At 43.1% G+C, this 15,546-nt stretch overlaps 1 protein-coding gene across 1 annotated transcript; it reads right to left on the reverse strand.

Annotated features, from left to right (window-relative positions):
- Positions 1 to 9,484: 9,484 nt before the first annotated feature.
- On the reverse strand, positions 9,485 to 13,393 carry LOC144512190 (serine/threonine-protein kinase pim-3-like). Its single transcript, XM_078242791.1, has 6 exons — positions 12,734 to 13,393; positions 12,396 to 12,505; positions 12,189 to 12,239; positions 11,673 to 12,036; positions 10,632 to 10,808; positions 9,485 to 10,158 (listed from the first exon to the last, which is right to left on the reverse strand). The coding sequence occupies exons 1-6, from the start codon at positions 12,819 to 12,821 to the stop codon at positions 9,953 to 9,955; spliced, it is 996 nt and encodes a 331-aa protein (XP_078098917.1). The 5' UTR covers positions 12,822 to 13,393; the 3' UTR covers positions 9,485 to 9,952.
- Between the last annotated feature and the right edge of the window lie 2,153 nt (positions 13,394 to 15,546).

The raw sequence follows: 15,546 nt of genomic DNA on the forward strand, positions 1-15,546 counted from the left end.
ATCCATAGCCATAAATATGTGATCAGAGTGAGACACCACACTGGGAAAAGAAGAAACATTTTGCTGGAGAGTGTGGAAAAAACGGTCTCATGGTAAGATTGTTCTTAACAGTGTTAGAGGCAGACAGTAATTTCGATTTGGAGATAAACGACAGCCACGTTAACTATTAAAGTACATAAATGTAATGTTTGGCGGGACGTCTGTGTTTATCATGGATGTGTTTACTACTGTTGCCAGGCAGCCTGCTTTCTTCCGCTCTCTTCTTCTCTACTACTTCTTGCTTTTACAGAGATTATTTTGTTGGTACGCCCTCTGGTGTTTCGGAGAATAACAATGTATTGAGCATTAATGTCTCCGTGCATGCTAGTAGCGTGCGTGCCATCTACGGAAGCCTGCGTCACAGTGTCACCCACGAGTATAACCAAGGCTTAAGGATGTCCTGTGTGGTCATCTACATATTAAAATTAATTTTGGCACAGAAAATATAATTCAACACAAGTCAAACAAAAGCCAACTCAAGGTTGTCAAACTACTGGCAAATATTTGACTATGCAACCAAAACCAGTTATGATGCTTTTTACTTGAATACCATAGTCCTTGCGGTCCCATTTCTGACTTGTTCCAATTGATTAAAGTTAAAGGGATACTTTGTATACTTTGTATCAGTAGAAACACGATAGTATTTTAGAATGACCGTGCTTCCCTCCCTCATGTCCCCCTGAGACGAGAGATCTCTGTATTGTGGGTCTGGAAAAAATCTTCTGATGACGGAAAACGACGATTTTTGCGTCATCGGAAGATTTTTTGCCCAGAGGCAATGGACTACAGCCAGTAGTAGGAGCTACTTCTGCATGTTTTCAACCCGCCCATAGGGGGTTGGACTGTCGTCTTTACCCGAAGCTTGCCGAAGCAAAACGTGTGTCAGCCATCTTGAAGCTTTGCTAACAGGCTCCGTCTTTTCAGCAGAAAACTTTTACAACAATTATGTGCATTCAAACTACCGCACATGTGTACCACCGGGATACATTGGTACAGATCGGAGAATATGCAGGAAACTTTATTAGAGACGGAATACTCAACACACTACGCGAGCTTGGCCTGCTACGGAGACCAGCACCTCAGCCTGCAGTGTTGCCCGATGCCGCTAGCTGGGGAAAGGGACCTCGACAGCGGTGTGCATGAGTGGAAAGCAGCTAGGTGGAAAGCTAACGCTAGCCGGCCACCTGTTCCATCAATCCTGCTTGCAAGTGTCTGCTCATTAGACAACAAACTGGACTACCTCCAACTTCAACGAAACTCCCAACGCGAGTTCAGAGACTGCTGCGTTTTTGTTGTTGTGGAAACATGGCTGAACAACAATGTACCGGACTATCCAGCTTCCAGGCCTGCTAGCCTTCCGAGCAGATAAATATGCTGCTCTGTCGCTGGCTAAGACTAGTGGAGGTGGGCTGTACTGCCAACTGCTGGTGGAGTTTGTGACTGTTAAATGCCGACCATTCTACATTCCACGTGAATTTACGGCTGTGTATATACATTCCAGTTTTCCACTTCGCTCCTGAACTTTGAAACCCCTCGTGTCCTCAGTGCCCTGAGCTACGAAAGCATACCAAGAGCAGCTGACACTGGAGATCCACAAATGAACAAAAAGGCCCCCTTGGAATGCAGTCACTCATCCGGGGTTTTTTTTTACACTTCCAAAGACACCGAATACAAAATCTGTGCTCTCTCCATCAATGCTTTTTTGATATCCGCGGGGGCCATGTTTGCCTTGAATTCACGGGAACACTGACGTCCTGTAACAAAACCTGACTGACAGGGAGTCCTGCAGCGCTCTCACCCATGAGAACGTTCAGTCATTCACTCTCTTCACCCGTTTATTATAAGGGCACAGGGGGTTGGAGCCTATCCCACCATGCATTGTGCCAAAAGTAAACACTCCAGTCTGGTCGCTATCCTACTATTACTAAGCTCACACTCTTGGTTCTGCTGTACTTCTGCTTATGGAACTGTTGAAGGTGCAAACCAAAAGAAAGCAATGCAGGTGTAAGCAGTAGGAAAAGAGAGACCAAGAGTGAACACAATGGTCCAGCTTTTAGCTTAAAGCCACCTACACAGGTGTTTTCAGTTTTTCTGGCTGCTCAGGTTGAAGCTGGGCCAGAGCTTTGATGGGAATTTATCAGATCACAAATCTTCATCTACCAATAAGAATGATAAAGGTGTAATTTGTCCCGCCCTTACAGGTTGCACAAATCTAACAGGAGACTCAGAAAGACGTCCACACATCACATCAGATTAACTGAAAACACCTGTGTGGGTGTTCAGAACCTTTCAGGTCCCAGGTGAGCTGAATCAGCTGACGACCCTCCCATGTCAGCCACTTGACTGCTGAGTTTGGCTGGGACGTTATAGTTTTGCAGATATTTGGTCGTAAACCAAAAGGTATTGGACAAATTGAAACCTGATGACGATGAAGGTCTGCAGTTGAAAATTAGCTAACACTGGCACATTTACAGAAATGTTGATTCATGTGCGTTGTCCTTATAAAGCGCGTAGATACATGCTGCATAACATCAGAAGGATACCTCCCCTTCTAACGCAGAAGGCGGCTCAGGTTCTGGTTCAGGCTCTAGTCATCTCACGTCTAGATTACTGCAACTCCCTCCTGTTTAGCCTGCCTGCTTGTGCCACCCGGCCCCTGCAGCTCATTCAGAACGCAGCAGCTCGACTTGTCTTCAACCTCCCCAAGTTCTCTCACACTACCCCGCTCCCGCGATCTCTTCACTGGCTATCAATAGCGGCACCTGAACAATCCCGGAAGTGGAACGTCGTGGATATAGACTACTATCTTTACAATAGTTATTTCAATATTTCACTAACAAGCAAAAATCAAGGTTCCCTAGCAAAAAAAGTCAAGGGATCACCAAAGTCAATATAATCCATTATCTGGGAACCATAAATGTCTGTATAAAATAGTTGTAGAGATATTAAAACACAATATCAACTGACATGACAGGGGCTTTCAGGTGGGTTTATTACCTGAAGAAGGGCCCTGTAGTTCTAAGATCTTTACCACAGGGTGAATCCAGGGTCAGGTAGTACTGCAGCATGGATCAGTGTTTTCATTAAACAGAAACAGTTCGGAAAATAGTTTCATATTACTATCTTCCAAAGGGAAAACTACAGAAATACTGTTCAACAATACAGCAGTGTATTGCTTTCATCATGAGAACAACACCTCTCACAAACTGCCATTAGAACGAGAAAACCTTTTGTCATTATACCATGATATTTTCATATCATATCATCTTTTTAGTAATTTCCTCTTAACAATATATATTTCTCATAACAACATATCAACGAGAAACTGCGAATGAAGAAAAACACGCTGCGGTACAACAAGAAATGTTGTGTTTGGACTAATATTTTCCCAGGATACTTTTCTCATAATACAGGAGAAACAGATAACAGCCACAGGGCAAAAATGAGCACCAGGTCAAGGACTCCTTTGATCACGTTACAAGCTTGTAAAAAGACTAACGATTAAGATCTCTATCGCTCTCTTTCATCCCCGTAATCCTTCCTTTATTCTCACCTTAACTGTCACTTTTTGTTTTCCCTCTCATCTCCGCCTTCCCAACCACTTTTCTGTCTCTCACAAACACTCACAATTAGACATGACGGACAATTTGTTCTGACTTGGGACAATTAAGCTGTCGCAGTCGCCTCAGTTCACCTGCTGAGATGTGCAGTTGTTGTTGATGTTGTTGTTTGGGAGCTTGGCAACGGCAGCAACGATTGAGGCTTTGTAGCCCTACTTCTATTTAATCTCAGGGATCTATTCATGTGCTTGTGTGTGTCTCATGTCCTGGTACAACTGTGTGTGTGTGTGTGTGTGTGTGTGTTTGCCTGCCTGTCTGATGTCTCTGCATGTTTCTTTCTGTGTCTCTTAAAACACACTCTACCCTTATGTGTACAGCTTGTCCTGTTGATCTAGAACAATGAGTTCCTTCACGGTGCTTGGTGACGGAAGCAGGTTCCCACCAGACTGGCAGCCAGGTACTCCTCTCTGGCAGTGGCACAGTGTTCAATAAACACTGCGCCAGACCAGTGGAAAGTCCCTGTGGAGGCTGTGCTCTGGGTAACTGAGAGCAGGAGGCCTCCAGGGTGGGCAGTCAGGCATCCTGCAACCATGAGGGCTAACAACAAAAACATATACACAACACAAGTACATAAACACAGTTCAAGGCAACAGGACACAGGCAAGATTTATTTCCATTTTTCTACTGCATGGTTACCGTGCATTTTCTAATGTTTCACCACACCGCAATAAATAAACAGGCACCATTTACATTACCCACTTTTCATTTTAAAATGAAGCCATACACTTAAACCCTGTTTAATGCGCAGTTACGCCACGGCTGAGGTTGGTTGTCTTGGTAACCACGTTACCAGGTACACAGAGGTCAGAAATAGCAACCGTCAAAGCAAGTGATGCTAAGGTGTGTCTCTGTAAATATAGTCTGGCTCAATGACAGTTCATTTCCAAAAATAATTGGCGGAACATCTGGCGCGATGTTCGTGCCGTTGTCTAACTCTGTTTTCTTCAGGAAACAGCAAGCTACAAATGTTCTCGCCAAAACTCGCCATTTATAGCGTATAAATGGCGAGTTTTGAAAAGAATTTGGATCGTGCAACAAGGCAGGCCTGCTTGGTTCTTTCAGGGAATAATTGTAAAGATTTACAAAGAATATGTTTACGGCATTTACTCTCTAACTGGGACGTTTTGGAACTGATTGGCGGGGATTTGCTATGGACAAAATACACACGGCAATACACTTGTAAGAGCAAATTACGTTTAACCATGTAGCCAGCTAGCAAAGCTGTGATGTTCTGATGTGTTTCATCAGCATACAGCTGATGTTGACGAGTAGACAGACTGGAATATATATAAAAACCTTAAAGATCTGCAGTTTTTCCACAGAGGAAATGAATCACAGGATATATTTGCTAGCCTGGTCCTACCAGACTCTGGTACATCTCATTTGTACAGAGAATCTTGAAGGCGGGTACTCTGTTGAAGTTTAAAACTATTGGATCTGCCCAGAGCCACTCTGGATCTGCCATAACCAATCGCTAACGTTTGGTCGTGACGTACAGTATGTCATGCGCATGTGCAACAAGAGGGGAGACTGACAGATAAAGCTTATATTTAGCGTTAGCATCGCTAGCGTTAGCCTTAGCCAACTCCTTCACCACTAACAGAGCAAGCTGGAAAATCAAACTTTTCCCGAACCCCGTGGGGAGGAGGGCCACAACATCACAGCCACAACATCATGGCCACCAACACAACCACTCTGGCAAATATTGTTCTTGCTCGGGCTTTAACTTCTGGATATTCGGCTGTAGAAACCCCAAAACTATACCGCGAACCCAGACGTATTACTAAAGGGAAATGAAAATTGAGCGCAAGTACGTAGGAGGGCGGAGCCAGGCTATATATTTGCTACTTGTAGTGTATACACGGTTGTGTTTGTCATACACGGACTCGAGAACAGAGACATATGCATGTACGTACATGCACACATTCAGCAGCATGCACTTATGCAAACTCATGCATTCAAATGACCATGTCCTTAATCAAAAGGTCTGATGCATGGGCACACACGCAGTGAGAGACGTACTGTGAAGTGTAGTATCACTGGTGGTATGATCTCGCTCTTCTTTTCCCTGTCTTTGTGCTGGCGCTGCCGCCTGTGCTGCCTGTGTGGGTGCCACCCACCCACCCATCTGTGCCCATCGGGGCCCTCGGGCCCAGAGTCCATCTGGCATCTTCCTCTGTGTCTGTCGAGTTGTCACCTATGACGGCCACCACCGACTGCCTTAATGTGCCAACATTTTTGTTCAGAGAATACAGAGAGAAAACGCAGTGAACTCAGCTTCAATGAAGGGTTTACATTACAAAAATACACAATCATTTAATGCATAACCAAGAAACCCCCTTTTCAAACTATTTAATACCTCCGACACAATTATTTTTAAATTTACACAAAAAGTCTCTCTTTACACCTCCAACTCGCCACGCCGCCCAACCATAACCGTCTAGCAGCACTGATGCTTGTTTCACAGATCCACATTTTAAAGAAGTTGCATAATTACACTGTGAACTGAAAAAAGTTGGGAAATACACTTTGCCTTCTTGCCATGCGTTAGATTAGAAGAATGATACCACTCTCATTAGCTTAGCTTAAACACTGGGAAAAGGGGGGGGGGAACAGCTAGCCTTGTATGAATAAAACAAATAATGATATAACGTGTTTATTAGTGAGCTTTATAGATGCTGATAAGTGGATCTAACTTTTGAAGGCTAGCTTTCCCCCCTACTTCCAATCTTTATGCTAAGCTAAGCTTACCGACTGGTTAAGGTTAGCAATTGCTACACGGCAATGACAGCTGGAGTTGGCAACAGCATTAGCACAGACCTGCTGTTGATTAAATTCATCAAAATGACGTTTTTCTTTTGAATGTTTTGGACACAAAGATACTTATATTCCCTTAACTCATACCATTTGATATTTTAATAGATGGCTACAAAGCAGGGGAATCTGTACAGAGTCTAACTAATTGTCAGTGATGGATGATATTACCAGCCTGTGGGATCAGACTTCAAATGAAGGAGACAACAGTGTGGCATATTCCCGACACTGAATAAGGATTTTACGGTGAGAGAGATCTCGGGTCATTTGCATGTCAAAAAGCCTGGAGACACAAAGACAATAGACTACCAGGGCTGCAAATAGAAACACAGCTGTCAACGTACTGAGACTGACACCAGTGATCATGCACAGGGGTGCTTGTAAGGAATTAAGTTTAAGATTGATTAAAAGAGACATCTTGTCTATCTGAGTGATCCTGGTTCAAGTTTTATTTACAGTTTTACAGCTTTGCTCAGTATTTGAGGGGATACCTGGAATGTCTGAGGTGAAACAGTCTCTGTGTGTTTCATCCCTCTCCTGATGAATATTCCAAATGGTAATTAAGAAAAGTCTTCTCCTTTTCCCCCCAAGCATATAAATCAATGTCTTCATCGTGAATTAGATCCCTGAGAAGATTTGAGGACCAGCTGTCTTATGAATTCTTCAAATGCAGGATTAGAATTAGAAGCAGCCAGTTACGTTTAATTTGACATGTGTAGGTGTCTGGATGAGCTGTTGATATACAATTTCTTTTCATATACACAGGGATAATGATTTTAGGTGTGAGGTCTGAAGAGTGTGGTTTTCACAAGTGGTTTAGTGTCCATCCATTTATGTCTGTCTGCGTCTATCTTGTAGAAATAAAACATTTGAATATAGACCAAACATTATATGCGTAATCATGAAAGAGGTTTTACGGAAGTAATCAATAGCTGTTTTAACTATAATCAGTGGGAAAGTATTACAGGTGAAAGCTAATGACACTGACCCACCACAGGGGGCAGCACCTCACCAGAAAAAATTAAAAAAACCGCTCACACACATACATAAACACTGTATACACATGCACAGACACCATGTCATCAGCCTGTTACTTATAGTCTTCCTGCATCCAATAACAGAAGGACTTATGTTATTGTACTGTAGGTAGGAAAGCAGGAGGCTTAACATGGAAAAGCAACTGTTGCATTATATTTTAGAGGCTGTGTGTGTGATGATGCATTACATCCCAATCTCTCTCTTTTCCTGTCATGTCAGCGTCACTTCATCCCTTCCTCCCCTCCCCTCGGCTCTCAAAGACACAGCTGTCTCTTATTAGCCCTGTGGTTGCTGCAGGTTGTCATCCAGCTAATGCAACATGATGAGTTGCTACAAAGCTAATTAAGACTATCAGCTCCACACAACTCTCTCTCTGTATTTCTCAGTATGGCTATGTTCAGAAGAGTGTGTCGTACGGTGACTTTCGCACGCAGAAACTCGAGTGAAGATAATGACCTCTTCTGAAGAGTCCATCATGTTTGTTTTTTTTAATCCTCCGTGTCCTCCTTGGCTACTAGCGACTGCATGGAGGAGGGGTTGGGGGCCGTGAGCGATCACGGAAGGCTTGTATCATGTGGACACGCTGACAGTTTTGTTGTCATTACTTAGAATTCCTCATGGGGGCGACAGAAACTACAAACTATAGCTTTAATTAAGGCGTGTGCAAGGTGTTAAGACTTGATTTACAAACTTCTATGGTGCTATATCTCTAAAATATGAGGTAAACGTGTTTTCCGTAAAGAACGTAATAAATCGTGCGATAGTGTGTGCTGATCATACCAAATGTCATGGATTGAAACGTGTGTAACTACAACATACCATGTTCAAAATGATCAAGACACCAGACTTATTTCTGTACATAAAAATGGGAGTTTAATTGAAACTTTTGTATCAAAAAATAGCAATATCCATCCTTCACAGCCACAAGCCTGAAAGGTCTCCAATATGAGGCTGTGTGACAACTACGAAAGCTGTTCCACCCGTAGTTTAGCTTTCCATAGAATTCAAAATTAATCTTGACAGTACAAACACCAGATGGACTTCTCTCATAATTAGCAATTCAACATTACCAACAGACTTTTTAAAGTAGTTAAATAACATTCAAATGCTCTTTTCAAATTTAAGTAAACTTGTTTTATTCTGCTTTACATCGACAACTGCTTCAGTGCATTCTCCACATCTAAAAAATAAAATAAAATGGCGAAATGTAAAAATAAGTTATAGGAATGCAAACCAAAGGCCGAGTAGGATATGCCAAAAATTTAGAGGGGATTTTAAGCATAGACAATAAATAAATAAATAGCCACAGAGTGTGGAATGTGTACATGTTTACAAATAAATTAAATGCAGACTGGGAGGAAAAATAATGTACACACAAAAAGAGAAAAATACACGCTGTACAATATTTGTTGAAAACAAAATACATAATTGAGACCATGAATATTGCATTGATTGTGCATTTCACACCCCAAACCCTGAGGGAGGCCAGGGGCGGGGGCCATGTAGTGTCAAGCAGTGAGATGGCGGGAGGCAAAAAAGAAAAGTCAAGAGGGCCACACACCCTGCAACAGGCATGTGTGTGTGTGTGTGTGTGTGTGTGTGTGTGGGGGGGGGGTGTTGACATTTTGTAGACATTCAGAAAAGACAGGATCCAGTTTCCAAACACCTGTTCAGGCTATAGAGTGATTGAGCAGCGTTAAAGAGAGCGACACAGAGTTGAGTCGAGTGTTTTTCAAGTATTCCATTGTCAGGAAGAGCCCCCACCTCTTTCTCTCCATCTAATGCTATCTTAGCCTCTTGGCTGTGGGTCGTTGGCTTACAGTGATGGAGAGGAGGAGGGGGGGGGACACACACAGCCTTAACCTCCTTCCCCCTTCCATCACAGCACAGGCAACTTAGCCCACCAGGCCACGGGCAAACCCAAAAAATAGTTGTTGATGAAAGCCCACCAGAAAAGCAGCTTTCCCAAAAAGGCACTACAAAATCAAAATTAAAACATTTAAATAAAAAGGTTTTCTCCAAGCTCTATGAGAGCAGCCATGTTTGAATAGGAGGGCCTTGCCAGCTGCATATACCAGCCTAGTAACAAAACGAGTAAAATAAAGTTAAAAAAGGGAGAAGGGGAGAATAAATAGTGCTGGTAAGACCGCTCAAAAAAAAAAAATAATAATAATTGTTCCAGTATAGGAAACAAGTATTATCAACTGAAAAAAAGAGAGGATGGGGAAAATAAAATAAGGAAGAACAAATAGTAATAAATTAGAAATTCCCTACAAAAGAGAAAACTTAAAGTACATTTTTCTTGCTGGAGCAGCCGAGTCAAGCGCCCAGCCACTGATGGGCCAGTTGGGCTACAGGCTTCCAGCCTCAAGTCCATATCCCCCCCTCCAGCCACACCCCTTCTTTCCCCAGAAAGTCTTTTGGGTCCATCAGAGCCATCCTCAGAGGCTCTCCTTGCTCGAGCTTGTACTTGACGAAGAGTCTGTGTCGATGGTCCTGAGGCGGATCTCACTGGTGACCGGCTCCTCTTGTGACTTGGGTGACTCTGTTGTCGTCACCCTCATCCAAGGGTGGTCGCAAATCTGCTCCAGCGTAGGCCGGTCTGAAGGCCGCAGGGCCAGGCACCATTTGATCAGCTGCTGGCACTCTGATGAAGAAGGAAACAAACAATGTTGAGTATAAGAGGCTCTCAACTCAAAAGAGAGAAATTACCAAGTGTTTATTTATTTATGTTTTCTGTACTGTATGTGGCTGCACTGCATATGACTCAAGTTTGTATGGCTCTACAATATTCTAGTGTGTAGGCGGCACAGCCAGCCAATAGAATGAGAACATGCATCCTTTAATTGGAGTTACCTCCCTAGGGATACCAGGGCTGTTACACAAAGTGCACTGAGGGAAATCATAACAGCTAAAATCTCAATTTCAGTTATCGTTCATAAATCTGTCTACCAGCCATTTCAGCAGGTAATGCATTATGATTGCGAGGTATTACTCCTGTGTACATCAAATGCATAATATAGTCAAACCAGGAGGTGGACTTAGGGCTGTACCAGTTACCATGGCTAGAGGGCAACAGAGTCAACTCCTATGTTATGTGTGTTGTTGTGGTTGACTCACCGGCTGAAACCCTCCTCCTGAAGTACAGTCTCCCTCTGAGGATCTCCTCGTCCTGCTCAAAGGGGATGTCTCCACACACCATGTCATACAGCAGCACTCCTAGCGACCACACCGTCGCCGAGCGACCATGGTATCTATGGAAGCGGATCCACTCTGGTGGGCTGTACACTCTTGTACCTAAAACAAAAATAGGGAAATAGAAAAATGGGGAGGTGAGTGATGATGAGCGTGTCTGATGTGAAATATAGTATGACGCTGTGAAAAAGAGCTTTAAAAAAGGGTTTGGATGCAATATAAAAGAATATAAAAAAGGGCATTGGTGCTCAGAATATGGGAACAGCAAAGAGACTGAATGAAACAAAACGAATGGGGTTGTGTCTAAAATGGCTGAGTCACAGTAGAAATTATTTCAATCTTCCTTTAGCCATAAAACAAACTGCGTGACCTGCCTGCATCTCCTCACTCTCTCTCTCTCTCCCTCCCTCCCTCCTGGAAGGAGAAACTTGGATACCAAAAAAAAAAAAGGCAACGTGAGCCCATCACGTGAACCGCCGACTCGGGTTTCACAACAAACAGATGTTACGTGGCACTGACCTAATACCCACAAACTGCGACTGTTACTCAAGCATTACCAACAAAATAACAACCGGACACATAACACTCCATCTCACAAGACGAGGATGAATCAGACATTAACGGCCACCAATAAGATTAATAAACTGTGAGTCATATCTATGAATCCATAACATGCGCGTCATACAGCCCGATAAAACACCGGACGCTTTTCATTTGGCAGCATCGATTTACAGCCGCGTTAACGATGAGCCGCGAGACCCTGGGCGAGGAAAACCCTCGACCAAAAACAGAGCACTGCGTCACAGCCTCGTGAACGCCTCCGTGTCTGAATATAGCACAGCGGAGCATCAAGGGCAAATTCAACCCAGCCCACACGGATATGTATTAATAACAACAAATTACACATCGCGCATTGTAACGTTTTATAATAGCGATCAATGTACTAGGGGAGTGGTGGCTGCTTACCATCGAAATCGGTGTAGACTGTGTCCTTGAGAATCGCCCCTGAGCCAAAGTCAATAAGCTTGAGCTCCCCGGTGCGTAGATCCACCAGCAGGTTTTCATCTTTGATGTCTCTGTGTACTACGCCGCAGCTGTAGCAGTGTCTGACCGCCTCCAAAACCTGGCGGAAAAATCCCTGAGCCGTGTCCTCGTCCAGGGCGCCCTTCTCGGTGATATAGTCGAAAAGGTCCTTGACGAGCTCCGGCCTCTCCATAACGATCAGCCAACCGTCCGGCCGCTCGTAATAGTCCAGCAATTTGATAACTCCGCGAAACGACGAGCTGACCTTCTTTAGCAGCAGGATCTCCAAAGGCACCATAGCCCCGTTCTGTAACATATGAAGGAGAATTTATTAAAAACGTTGAAATAATGCACAGCCATTATTCTGCCTTTAACATCACAACTCCTCCACCCAGCAGCAGGCGGGTGGGGGTGGGGGTGGGGGGACCAAAACAAAACAGATCGGGGTTGACTACTTACAATTGTTCCCCACTCGGTCACCCTCTCCTTTGCAACATGTTTCACAGCCACCTGAAATAACAAAATAAAGACGAAAAATCGTGAGCAAAAGCTTTAAATATTGTGGAAGTTACATTGTATTTCCCGGTGGCGAACAAGGACCGCCCGGCTTTCATGGCGGACATGCAAGATCAAAACATAGACACCAGTCCCTGTGCATATTCTTACCGGTGCGCCATCAGAGATCCGGCTGCCGGCGTATACTGTTCCAAATCCTCCGCTGCCCAGCACGGATCCCACTTGGTAAATCTTTTCGAAGGGCTCCTTTTCCACTTTAACTGCAAGTAAAAGTGAAGAATGTTAAGATAACCAACCACCGCTTAGTGCCAGTTCAGGTTGTTATGGTTTACTGGCTGCACTAGCTCAGCTGCAAGAGTAGTTTACTCTAAATTAATCGAGCGGAGTAAATATAGCTAACGTACGTTTCTCATACCACTCATCAGTTGTTATATATCAAATTCACTGTACATGTGGTGAAAAAGTAACGTTCAGTAACGGCAACCTACCCGACTGGAGCTGTATTTTCACTGGTAGATGGTCCATACTTGAAGGATTGCAAATGTGCGAAAATGAACCAAACTTTGACAACAACATATTCCCGCTGAAAAGCCGACGAAGACCCGATTCACCCGTTGAGAGTCAGAAGAACCAGCAGAGGAGTGAATTCAGGCGCAGTATGGTGGGGTGTACCGTCTTGGCTTCAAGCGAATAATATATCCAATCCAGCAGTGCGCCAACTCCGCTGCACCGCACCCGTCAAAGTCGTCTCACGACCGTTAAGTGGTATACCGTTTCCCGAAAACCGGCATGAAATTTGACTTCTGTGTCTCGACTCAAGCACAAAAAAACGAAAACAGTCCTCTTAAGTAACAAAAATCACGGACACTTCGATCTGTATTGTAGCCGTATCGACAGCAGAATGTATTTAAAGGGCCTCCGCAGCGTGTTATTGTCCTGAAGAGTGGCCGCTGTCTGAGCTTTGGCGCGGTCTTCCAGAGCCAATATTTTGACGCGCAGTAGGATAGTGATATCCCTCCGCCACCAATACAAGTCGACACGTTCGCTTAATTCCAGCGCAAATTCGCCACTTTACACTATATACACATTCACATGAAACCACTGGGTACGTATTGTAATATTATCGTACTTTTATTAGAAACATATCATCGAAATAATCATTTTCACCGCGCACTACTTTCTCATAGTACGAGACGCCCAAGAATCCCTTGTCTGGAACCTTTTGCGCTGTGTTCACTATAGACTCGGAGGCTTCGACCAATTAGATCTCGTATATAAATACCGCGTTTCGTATCTTGACCAATCCAGAAACAGTTATTATAATAAAGCAGGCATTTGAGCGCACGTGGCGGCAATTCTGAGTTACATTCCCCTCCCTTTTCTTCCGCAGCTCTGCAGTGAGACACATACAAGATAATTCATGTTTGGAGGGTAAATTCAGTTTGTAGTGTAATTCACCACAAACTACTGATTACCTCTTTCAAGTTCTTCTCAGTTATAAATTGGGTACCTAAACTCACTTATTGTATTTGTTTACCTTTTGTTTGCCTTACATATACTTATTATTCATAACACATGGAATGAGGTTTGGCTGTTATTGTTATACAATTGAGACCAACAAATATAAAAAATAAATAAATGTAATAAATAACTTAGAGTTCATGCATACGACAGAGATGACAGTTAATTATATATTTTGACCAAGCCTCATTGAGATTTTTTTTTATTTTTTACAAGCATCCTAGCCAAGAGAGGGCAGCAATATCAATGAGTTAAAGATAAACAACATATGACAAAAACACTAAATACACAAACATCTGACGTAAAAAGACATTTTAAAGTTTCAAAACTAATAACATTTATTATATAAATATTATAAATAAAGCTCATAGAAAGCACCTATATGGCACATTAAAACTGCCCCAGAGCTGTCTAAAAACATTTTTAAAAAAATAGCTAAATAAGACCAACAATAAATTGAAATGAGGCTTCCAGAAGAGCATGTTGCTGCATGTGCATTAGTGTCAAAAGTAAATGATTGTCCAAGGATGAAAATGCAATTGGCAGTATTTGAATGATGATACATGAATACTCTATGTTATGCACTGACATGAGTATGAAAACAAAGTAGCACATGGAAACACAATCAGATGGCCAAAGTTTGTGAAGCCAGCTGTCCCATTTCAGTAGGTACATATTCCAGTTTTACTGTTAAACATTTGACATGACCTTGGCTCTCTGTGAACTCTACACTTATCTTCTGCTACCTCTGATAACCTGTGTGAGTATGCGTGTATGTGTGTGAGTATGCGTGTGTGTGTGTGTGTGTGTGTGTGTGTGTGTGTGTAGGATCAGAGAGTTCCAGGGAACCTTATCTTGCTGTAGGCCTGCCTGCCGACTGCAAAGTTATGTAAATGTACACACGCAGGCTGCAGATGAGAGCAGAGTAACAGCCTGTGGGCTAACTGGCAGTGATGCTCTGTATTCCCCACATGATAATTTACACTGCTTCATGTTTCTTTGTCACTCATACAAGTTTAGAAAATGCATGCTATCAACACATTTGTGCATGGCTTTTGCTATTTTCCAACATAACAACACTGTATGGACACACTGCATACATATTGCAAAGCTTTGTGTTCCCATAAAGGTAGTATTTGCATTTTAAAGGACATACTGCTATGCACATGCAGATTGCCCAGGGGCAAATGGAAGAACCTCAAGGGTTGATTTACTTTAATCTTATGAAACATTTACATAAATGGTTTATTGGATTATGCTTCAAAGAAAATGTGTTCAACCCGGCAACAGTGTTAGCAACAGCGTATTCCCTGCAGAAAAACCTTCCACCTCTCCTGCATGATCATTCTGTGATCATGAGTGTATGAATTGGAAAATAATAAATTGCTTACAGTTATCAGCTTGAATTAGTTTTTATTTCTATGACTCCTATCCAAAACCAGTCTCTCCTCATTTGAACTTGTCAGTTAACGTAAGGTCACACTCACAGCTGAGGGGGGGGGGGGGCACTCTGTATCGCAGAGAAAGGTATATGAAAAATAATATGTACTCTATTCTCCACCTGTAAACAGATGCAACATGTGTACCAAAATAATAATGCAGGATAGCCCTCAGTATGTTTTGTCCGTCATGCAAGTGTGCAAATGAAGGTGGAGTGGATAGGGCGAAGGTGTAGCGGCTGGAATGATATTGAGTGTCAGCCCCGTGACAGATTTGTTGTCCTGTCCAGGGTGTTTACTGCCTTTCACCCAGTGCATGCTGGGAGAGGTTCCAGCCATCA

The sequence above is a fragment of the Sander vitreus genome, chromosome 23 (assembly GCF_031162955.1).
Source record: "Sander vitreus isolate 19-12246 chromosome 23, sanVit1, whole genome shotgun sequence".
Taxonomy (NCBI): Eukaryota; Metazoa; Chordata; class Actinopteri; order Perciformes; family Percidae; genus Sander; species Sander vitreus.

Excerpts from the sequence above, each read along its gene's own strand:
- LOC144512190 (XM_078242791.1), bottom strand. The coding sequence starts at position 12,821 with ATGTTGTTGTCAAAGTTTGGTTCATTTTCGCACATTTGCAATCCTTCA. Across the intron at positions 12,240-12,395 it reads GGATCTCTGATGGCGCACCG|GTGGCTGTGAAACATGTTGC; the intron begins GTAAGAATATGC and ends TTGTTATTTCAG. Across the intron at positions 12,037-12,188 it reads TGACCGAGTGGGGAACAATT|AACGGGGCTATGGTGCCTTT; the intron begins GTAAGTAGTCAA and ends CATATGTTACAG.